This window comes from Pundamilia nyererei, unplaced genomic scaffold (genome assembly GCF_000239375.1).
Source record: "Pundamilia nyererei isolate P.nyererei 1_Seehausen unplaced genomic scaffold, PunNye1.0 scaffold00183, whole genome shotgun sequence".
Lineage (NCBI taxonomy): Eukaryota > Metazoa > Chordata > Actinopteri > Cichliformes > Cichlidae > Pundamilia > Pundamilia nyererei.
Window position 1 is genome coordinate 245,378 of NW_005187584.1, and position 10,590 is coordinate 255,967.

At 43.3% G+C, this 10,590-nt stretch overlaps 1 protein-coding gene across 3 annotated transcripts in view; it reads right to left on the reverse strand.

Annotated features, from left to right (window-relative positions):
- pex5la (peroxisomal biogenesis factor 5-like a) overlaps positions 1-10,093 on the reverse strand; it is a 122,174-nt gene extending 112,081 nt beyond the window's left edge. For all 3 annotated transcript variants that reach the window (XM_005746744.2, XM_005746743.2, XM_005746742.2), the window contains exon 1: positions 9,654-10,093. In XM_005746744.2, coding sequence (XP_005746801.1) covers positions 9,654-9,674 — 21 coding nt within the window. In that variant the 5' untranslated portion in view covers positions 9,675-10,093. The remainder of the gene's footprint in view (positions 1-9,653) is intronic.
- Positions 10,094-10,590: the final 497 nt, after the last annotated feature.

The following is a 10,590-nucleotide window of genomic DNA, read 5'->3' on the forward strand; positions in this document are numbered from 1 at the left end:
TGATAATTTATGGCAAAGGGGTGGGATTAAATAAGTGTATACTTCTTCCCTTTCAACATGTAAATTAATCAGAATGGTTTTTTGTATGTAATTTGTATAGTATTTTTTTTCTCTTATTTCTTTTCTAAATGTACTTGTATATTGTTCACATGTTGAAATAAATTACCAATCAATCAATCAATCAATCAAAACCTAAGATTTAAAAAGTCATGTTTATCTGGGATGCAGCAGGTCTGGTCATGTACAAACACCGGTAAAGGAAAGACTTTGGTTCTGTGAACCTTTACCACACGGGTGTTTCCTTGCGGGTGTTTTGTGTAGATAGTATTAATATAGCATCACCCATTTAGCTGCCAAACAGCATTGTTCATTCCATGCATGTTTGGGGAGATGCCATGCGAGCGGGGTCTTTTGACCTCCTCTCTGGCACGCTGCAGCTCCTGTCATGTGGAGGAATATGAATCACACAAACGTGCCTTGCCTCATTATCTACACTTGTGTGAACATGCATGCTCAAGGGCATATGGATGCATCCATGCAGACAACTGCATGCAGGTACCACATGTGCATTTGGAGAAATATACACACATATTCTTCGCTTGTACCTGCACATGCACAAGAGTGAGATGATTTGCATATGGAGAGTGGCATGTGGGACTGCCCCAGGTGAGAAGTTAGTCCTGCTCTGCTGCGATGCTTTCCTGCCTTTAGCCCTCTCAGCTGGCGCACACTTGCACATACATGCATCCCAGCTGTACACTCAGCTCCTCTTTAAGCTCTGCTCTGTAACCCAACTCTGAACTTCTGCCAGGGAATTCATTAACTGTGTGTCTCACAGGTATTTATAGAAATGCAAGGCAATTCCTTGCTCGCTTGCTTCCAACAGACAGACTTGCACTCCACTGGAAGTAGCTCAGTGAACAACAGTAGAGGGGCGCTGCTGTAAATCCATCCATCAAGAAAGCCTAAACAAATCTCATACTCACAATTTCTGCAGCATATCTTTGCACAAAGTGTTTAATTGACACATTTTTCAGCTACAGTATCATTATCCTCCACACTTCATCCTTCACTCCGCATTTACAAATAACATCAAAGGCTCCTTTTTCACTACAGCCTTACACAGGAGAGCTTTGACAAATTAGTGTTTCATGTGGCAAAAGCTTCTTAAAATTAAAGGAAATTAGAGCAGCTTTAGTTCAGAGTTTCATTATTTTGGCATCTCTACAAACAGCTTGCTTCTCACAGCTGTAAACTGCTGGGTAGCACTTGGTTGTAAGTACAGGGCTGCGACAGAGTGCTCAAATTGTCATTAGTGGTGATCATGAGAGGGATGTAATTGGTGTTTGTGGGTACATACTAATTGATGTGATAATTTGCAGACCTTGGTTTATGTGGAGTGTTCTCCTGCAATTATCTGACAAGATTACTGGTTCATAGAGGAAGAGCCATTGTATAAGGCTGAGCACTGATGGTGAAGTTGCTAGTCTAGGTTCAAATACAGAAGGCAGGAAGCTGGGAGTCAGCAAATCAAAAGATGAGTATCTCTTGCTCGGGGCACAAAAACAGATTCTCACATTAAAACAGCAGGGACGGTGAATTTGAGAGCGGGATTTCAAGTGTTCCCCATGGAGCAACAACCTTCGGATAGACCCGACTATTTGCAGTTTCCTGTGGCCCCTCTCTCTCTCTCTCGCCGTCTGTTTCTACTCACGAGACGTTAAAAAGTTACTTGTATCCCATAAATGGGAGATATTAGGCTGCGGGAAACAAATAAATGAATTTGAAACTGATTTTGTTAGAAACGGCGTTACGTCACTTTATTAAGCTGTGATTATGTTTCAAGCACAGAAGAACCAGTTTGGCCAGTCAAATCATGTCCGTGCGGCGCTAACGCTTACATGTCGCATCTTTCCTTTAATGTTGGCACTTTCAAGCTTGCCTGTCCATCCATTACCAAAGTGACTGAAAGATCTGAGCTCAAATTACACCGGTGGGATCACTTTTGTCATTTACATAAACAACGTAAAGAGGCGAGTGGTTGGGATACAATTAGGACAATGCTCACTGCATGAAAGCGTCATTTCTTTTGTTACCAAAACACACGGCTAATGAAGAACAGACCAAAGTTTTGAAAGAAGCCCCAAAATGGCAGAAATAAACTCAGAGCAAAAACAGGATGCAGAGTTGGGGCCTTAGCTTGAGTTGAAGTGACAGGCTGGGCAACCAAAAGCAGCTAATCATGTGTTCACATGAGCTGAACTAAATCTGGGCGAGAACTATGTTTCTGAAGACTGGCACATTTTGCACTACGAAAGATCTTAAATACACATTTCTACCTCTTGACTGCTTCATGTAGGTGAAAGTTTTAAAGTCTTCACTTTTGTCTCTGGTAAACTCTCAGAGCCATTTTTCAAAATTATTATTGACAATAAATTGCTGAAAGAAATGTCTTTTGAAAATGATATATGTTAATATATTTAGACCAGTGGCAGTAGATAAAGCGCTATACATGCATGCAGTAAATCTATCTGGTGAATTTACAGAGGAGGGGCCAAACTAACTTATCAGCGGGAAGCCCCGTGGAGGTGATGCTCACATCTGGCACAGTGAACCTGCGTATTTGTTTACCAACAGCTCTCATCCATGACACCTCCTATATATCCCTGGAGGCCCAAACACATGCGCTCTCCGCACTCAGGCCCTCGTATGTCTGGTTTCTGGAGCAAATTAATTCCCAGTTGGAGAATGGCTGTTATGAATGGGTCGGGTGAAAGAGATGGATGGGCTACCCGTTCTTCTGCACAGCCCCTCCGCTTCCAGTGACAAAGATGCTGAGGCTTGTCCTACTTTTGTGGGAGGAAAAATGTGGCTCTGTACAGTAGCTCAGGGGACTCTCGGCGTGGGGTTGGGAGGGCTGCCGTGTTAACAGACTTGAGGCAGAAAGACACCCGGAGGAAATCAGCGAACAGAGATGATGGTGTAGAGCTGTGAAGCCGTGAAGCCGGGTTCCTTACGTCGATTGCATCCTCTCTCGGTTACAGGCTTCCCGTTTGAGAAAGCTTGCAAAGTTGTGCTAACATTTGGTGAGGGCGATTTTGTGTGTGTCACTAGCTAAGACAGTCAGCCTAATTGCTCTGCTACTCTGTGAGCTGCTGCACTGCTTTGGTGTAGAGAAGCTCCTGTCTGCAAAAAACTGTAAAATAGCAACCGAGTCCAGCGGTTTTAAAAGAGTCATCAAAACGCTGAGCAGTGCACATTTTGAGCCACGGTCTATAGAAATGTACTCTTAAGGTGTGAATGATATAAACATACTGCACATATACCACAGCTTCCTTATGTTAAAGCTGGGCACTAATGAATTGTGCCCCTATGAATGACTAAGATCCAGGAAGATATGAATCCTCCAAGTCATCCCAGTCAGAGAGCAGGTGGTTATTCAGGAAAACTGTGATTCCAAAGGACAGACTGGAGCCTGGATTTAACAGGAAAGAGATGAATATTCAGTACAATGTGACATGACTGCATCATGACCCTTTTTCTCCTCCGTCCGCTCTCCTCAGCCCAACCTCTTGTCACATCATTCACACCCACATCTGGACTTAATGTCCTTTTTTCCTCCTTTTTTGATTATTCTGTTTCATGAATGGGCGGGTGTTCAAAGAAAGGACAGATGACAGTGAATAACAAAATGACCAAATTTGTCACGGTCCTGGGCCAGTGACCCAGTGTTTTTGCTTTTGTACTTTTCCTTTTGATTTTATTACAAAGTATGACTGTCTGTTTTGGTTCTGTCCTAGTATTTCAGCTTCCTAGTTTTGGTAGCACTTCCTGAGTTCTTGTTTTTAGGTTTTGTTATTTGGTCTCCCGGTCTCTGTCTCTTCCTTCTGTCTGTCCACGGTGTTATTTTATCTGCTGTCTGCATCTGTTAAGTTCTGTGTCTCGTCTGGATCTCTCTGTCTGTTGTGTACTTCCTGTTTTACTTTGTAGGTCTGTGCCTTATGTCTGTGCGTTCAGCTTTGTGCTCTCCCTGTCTCGTCAGTGTAATCAGCGTCAGCCGTGTCTCCCAGCTGTTTCCTCTTAGCTCTGTTCACCTCTTGTATTTAGCGTCTTCCCCTCCTCGCTGTCGCGTCGTACCTTCATACCTCCCCTGTGTGTTCAGTTTGCCTACCTGCCTGCTTGCTAGTTTAGTTTTGTATTCGCTGTTCAGTTCTGTTCAGTTTGTGCACATCAATAAATCTGCTTAAGGTTCACCCTTTAGTTCCTGCGTTTGTGAGTCCTGCATTTTGGGTCCTCTCTCCCTGCCTGCCTGCACACAGCCATGACAAAATTCCCATTCTCCGTGGCAAGAAGAACAATCCCTTTTTTCCTCAATCTGCTTATAGGGCAACAGCTGCTGATGAATGCTTGAATCCCTCTTAGTCTCCGTCTAGTCCGCTTTACAAGCTCCACAAGCTGCTCAGGGTCTCTATTCAGCCTTAACTACCCAAACAGGGGAAGGAGAAACGCCCAGTGACTGAAGGCTGGATGTCGGCTACGTAGGCTGCCTTAGAAAGCAGCGGCAGAAGGCAAATCTTTCAGGTTGTTTATCTTGTGGTTAATTAGACATTTTTTCCTCTCTGTATAAAGACATATTTGGCGCGAGTCAGCAATTCTCTGGTTTGGAAAATGTGTATTTTTTATATTTTTAAATACCACAAATGTTAAACTAGTGTTCATGGCACAGAACAGCTGTGCATGACTTCACAGAATATGCAGCAGGACAATGCTTCAAAGCAGTACTTCTATCTAAATGTATGTAAATTAGTCCGTAAGGCCCGTAGCACCACTTAAATGAACCTTTTCACCCAATACATGCAAAGAAAAAAACATGGTGGCGATGGCACTGGCCTAACAGCAGCTGTGTCCCCAAGAAAGACAGTGCACTCCACTACGCTGCAAACACTGCTCAGGAACAGCTCGAGGACACCACTCAGCCTCCAATTTCTGCATATACCAATCCAATAAACCATTTGCACTAGCACAAGTGGATTCATGAAGTCCCTACCCAGCAACAAACAGGACCCAAAAATCTGCTGTCCCTGGAGGACCTGTCTCTAAGCCCTGAAAAACCAGAGATGTTCTGGGGACACGAGGAGTACATAGACAAGATACTGCAGTTGGTTTTGATGTTTTGATAAGTGGAAGTAAAAAAAAGAGAAGTTTAAACGCAAATTCAGACCCCAGTGCCTCCATCCATCTATCCGTTCATCTTCTGCCACTCCTATGAGTCCAGGTTGCAGGGGAAACATTTAAAGCAGACATGCCCGGACCTCCCTCTCCCCACCTACCTTCTCTAAGTCATCTGGGACACCCAGGCATTCCCATGCCAGACAAAAGATATAATCCCGAGCATGTCCTGAGTCTGCCTTGGGTTCTCCTTCCAGGCAGACATACCATCAACACCTTAGCTAGTAGAAATCCAGAATCCAAAACATCTCATCTCAGTCCCTACGAACGACTCTACTCTGTGTCTCTCCTGAATGGCCAACTTCGCCACCTTATAAGACAGTAGTCTCATATATATTGAAAAGTTAGAATGCCCTGATACCATCAGACAGTGAGAGAGACCATGATTTTAACAACCACTGAGACTCTTAAGAAAAAATAAATGGTGAATAATAAATGTTCAGGGTTTGAGGGGCTGCTAATCTCCTGAACATCCATAATGTAACGGTTTGTAAGTGTTACAGTAGTTAGGACGTCTACAGGTTTCAAGCCCCACTACATATTTTCAACAAGGAGAGCAGTACTGTCTGTGGAGCTTTTGTTCCAGCCGGATGCCACCTGATTTCACTCATTATCCTGGCTCCTGAAATAGTCAGGCCTATTAAATGGCTCTTAATCAAGACCATGGTTCATTAAATCAAGGAGACTTTAAAATAGTGGAAAAAGCTTCCGGGAGTCCTCTGCTGTCCCTCAGCTGACCGCCACAGCTGTGGGACAGGCGCTGATAAAAACCTTACAACAACAACATTAAGAGTTTAACATACATGAAGTACAGCCTGATTGATTGCACAGCTCCGACCGATGAAAGGGTGTTTCAGGATGTTACATGCATGCTTGCATACGTTCTCTTGCTGGGTTGTGATACCCTGACGCTCTTGTATGCTCCCTTGTTTTTTCTGAATCTGTTGATTCATTAATATTTTTAAGTTCTCCAAAAGGTTTTATCCACTAAGCATTGTTTAAATTTTCAGAGTAGTTATATTTGAATATTCTAATATTTGTGTTTAATAGGATATACAGGTCATCCGATTACCACAATTTATTTTTACTCAATTCAATTTTATTTAAAAAGCGCCAAATCACAACAACAGTCGCCTCAAGGTGCTTTATATTGTAAGGTAGACCCTACAATAAACCCAACAATCATATGACCCCCTATGAGCAAGGACTTTGGCGACAGTGGGAAGGAAAAACTCCCTTTTAACAGGAAGAAAGCTAGGGATGGGGTGAGAGAAGGAAGACGGGATAAAGACATGCTGTGGAAGAGAGACAGAGATTGATAACAAGTGTGATTCAGTGCAGAGAGGTCTGTGGTCTATGGTGACTGGAAAGGAAAAACTCAATGCATCATGGGAAACCCCAGCAGCTATTGCAGCATAACTAAGGGAGGATTCAGGGTCACCTGGTCCAGCCCTAACTATACGCTTTAGCAAAAAGGAAAGTTTGAAGCCTAATCTTGAAAGTAGAGATAGTGTCTGTCTCCTGAATCCAAACTGGAAGCTGGTTCCACAGAAGAGGGGCCTGAAAACTGAAGGCTCTGCCTCCCATTCTACTTTTAAATGCTCTAAATACTCTTTGCATTTGAATACATGAATATAGCTCTGAGAAAAGCTTTTGGCTGATTGCACTGAGAAGAACCCAAAAATACAAAGATATGCGCCATGCTGTGACAAATAAAAGACAAGGAAATGAAATGCAAACTAAGAAGCTTTCACCCAAGACAGCAAACTGTATGAGTAAATCTAGTACACGTCTAATACAATATTGATGTGAATGACTGTGATCTTAAGAGACTTGATCTACTTCTGATCAGCGAAAGCATCCATCTGAGATGCTCCCCGAGGGCCTTGAAAAATGGTAATCAAATTACGTAATCATGTTGCGCTTAACAGAGCAAACATCTAAAGGCCTTGGAGCGTCGCTTCCATTAAGCCAGTATGTTTTATACACACAGTACACGCACTAATTAGATATACTGTAAACACGAATACCAAAGCAGCTAAAGCCAATTCAGCGATTGCAGTGTATAAATTGAAATGTTCTCATGTAGTTTGATGAAGAATGGGTGTACTAAATCTTAAACTTTAATAAATGTACTACTGTATACAAGTGAAATATGCAGGGAAGTAACAGAAACAGTATGTTTTGTAGCTTTTTGATAAAGATGAGCAGCTGTTACACACCTTTGGTTTACTCTTCTCTTAAAGGTAAAATGTTTCTCGATGTCACGTTTTATACCATAACACGCAAACACACATTTGTAACTGCCTGGATGCTGGGTGTTATCATTAACCATGTGTTTAGGGTTCATTTAGGGGAAAAAGAATAACTGGGAAAAAATAGCAGACACAAGTCCAGCATTGTATTTCTGCCAGCAGCTCTCTGCAGACCACAATCCTCAACAGCCAACCAACACTTGGCATCAATCATGAGACCATGCACAGGCCAAAATATTTGATTCATCCAATAATGTTTCATTGTGTGAATATCCCCTGCACTTATGCAAAATGTGTTTATGGAAATACAGAAAGCCTTGGATTAAACTGCACACTGGCCCGCACATGCTCCGCTTATCCAGGTCGCAGGGAAAGGAGAAGGTTATCAAATAAGAAATGGTAAGATGGAAACTGGACATTCTTATCTCGCTCCCCAGCCAGCTGCCTCCTGAGCTGCAACATTCATAAGCTGACAAATCGTGCTGACTGACAATTGTGTAATAAAGGAGGACTTACAAGTGTAGCTACTTTGGGATAGCTCTGACTGACGGATTTCCTATCCCAGTAATGCATCACAAAGTGTGTGCAGTGTGAGCTTCACTTGAAATTCCGGCGACCCATTACGCCCAGTGAGTTCCACCTCCAGCATCAATTTGGAGGTCACATTAGGCCTGTGAAATGCTTGATGCAAAAGTGAAAATGCAAACATAACGGACGTGCACTTCATGTTTTACTGACTGTGTGTGATACAATTTAAACCGTTATGAAGAGCGAACAACTCTAAAAGTGTTCCACGTTGATTAATTTCTGCAAAAAAGCGCTGACAAATGTGCATATTAGCCTCTTCTCTTCGAGGAAAAACAGTCCTCCTTTATCCCCAAAGAAGCCATGCTATCAGTTCCAGTGTCTCCCCGACAAGAGTCTGATAGTGTTACCGATTTAGATAGCTCAGATTTCATATGCTCTCCCAGAAGCAAACACTTTACTTCAAGGAGAAAGGAATGGAAAAATAAATGTATCCCTTACACAAGCGGATGTCAAAGCAAAAATATTCCCATTATTCACTGCTGCTAAATAACTTCCGTATAATCTCTTAGAAAGCACAGTGTTTTGTTACAGCTGTGATCTAAACATGGCACAGAGTGTGATGTGATGAAAAACACAGAAAGTGTCTGACAACTGAAACATGAATGTAACTGAGAAAACTTTGATTCAAAGCACGTGATTTTCTCCTTTTTAAAAAATCATCCAGTTTCTGAGGTTTTCCGCTGACCCTCCCATAACAAACACGTCCGTGGTCATCCAGGCAAGAACTGTTGGCATTTTCAATGAATACCGCTGCTTGAGTAATATATCATGAAATATTAAATGTTGGTCTTCAAAGCTCCCGAGTACTGACTCAGGACTGCTGGTCTTTTATTACATAATCAGCTGTCTGGAAACGGATGTATCTTTGTCAAGCAGCCGTGTAAATTTCACTCCATGTTTATAAAGCAAAGCAGAGGCTAACATTAACCGCAGAGGAGGGGGTTACTGTTTATGTGACAGCGTGTGATTGTACCGCACGCCACACATGCAGCTGTTGGAAGCTGCTCACTGTAACCCTCCGGTCTCTGCTGAAGTCAGAAAGCTGATCGTCGTCAGCTCGCCTCGTTTTAACGTCTCAGATGAGTTTCAGGCTCTTATTAAGAGCTGACTGAAAATTGACGTCAAATTGCGTGACGTCACGCGAGTGATTTGTTGCGATGTCACGGGCTGCCTGGTTAAACAGACGAGGTTTGCCTCCTGTTTACCTTTGGCACGCACCTGCACTTGCAGTTGGCGCGCCACAGTGCCCTTCACTCCCTCCGTCTCCCCGGTGATTACCGCAGCTAATGAAGGCTGTAGCAGACTCGAGTGCTGGACTAAATTCACGTATTAACAGTCTCTTTGAGCAAATTTCCCCCCCAAAACTTGAAGGGCCCGCATCAGCAGACGTCTCTCAGGTAAATACGGCGTCAACATCGAAACAGCAGTGCCTCGAGATTACTAAACCCACAAGGAATGAAAAAAACAGAAAAGCTCTTAACATGAACTACAAATGCATCCAAATCTTGTTCATTTGTTCCATCACAACTGCAACATTTCGTTTTCCATCTTAATTGAGACGTGCACATCCTGCCTCCTTACCTGTAAATGCCCCTGGTACATATTGAGCACACAGTCGGTCGCGGCTCTCTCCGTCACTGGATCTTCCTTTTACACTTCTTCCCGGCTTGTATGGGGCGCACAGCGTCAAACTCCAAGTGTGGACATCAGAAGCCGAAGGAGAGTTTTTGGACTGGAGGTCCAAAAAGGAGCAGACAGAGCGGAGCTGTCCTCTCCTCGGGTGCTGAAGCTGACACTTTGCGCTCATCCAGGATACCTCAGCGCGCTGACACACACGGAGAGCGACGCCGGACGGCACTTTCTTTTCTTTCCTGGTTTTTTAATACTTGCAGATTCCTGAAATAGTCCTTACATGAAAAACACAAACAAACAAAAATAAAATTCTCTCGAGATTCAAGTCTTCATTCTGAGCGCGCTGGCGTTTTCCTTTCGGTCTTGCTTTAAATGTTTTGACGCTCCTGCTGGGCTCTCTCTTCTTATAGCGCGCTCCTCTCTCCTGTTTCCCGACTACTCCCTCTAACCCAGCCCTCTGGTGCCTCCCCCAGTGATGACGTGCTCGGTGAGGAGACTCGCGTGCACAGCTCTCGCTCGCTCGCTCTCAAGATCGTGTTCAGGAAATTTCAAAAGTTCACAGGCGTAGAAGAAGAATTTATAGCAGAAGGATTTTGTCATGAGCAAATTGATTTTAAAAACGTTTTATAAGCTTTTATAAGCCTCCCGCTGAGAAAGCAGCTGAATGACACGGTTAAAACACGCAGAGGAAACAGCGTCTACAGAGCGTGACATCTGCGTGCGATGAACCAATTAGTTGCCGTTTTCAGTCGTTTTAATTAGTGGAAGCCACAATTCAGTGATCAAAAACAATGGAGACATGTGGTTTCTTAGCAACGTAGGAGATCTATATGTTTAAAGTATAGCCCACATTACTGTCAGTGCGCGTGTTTTAATCTCACACGTA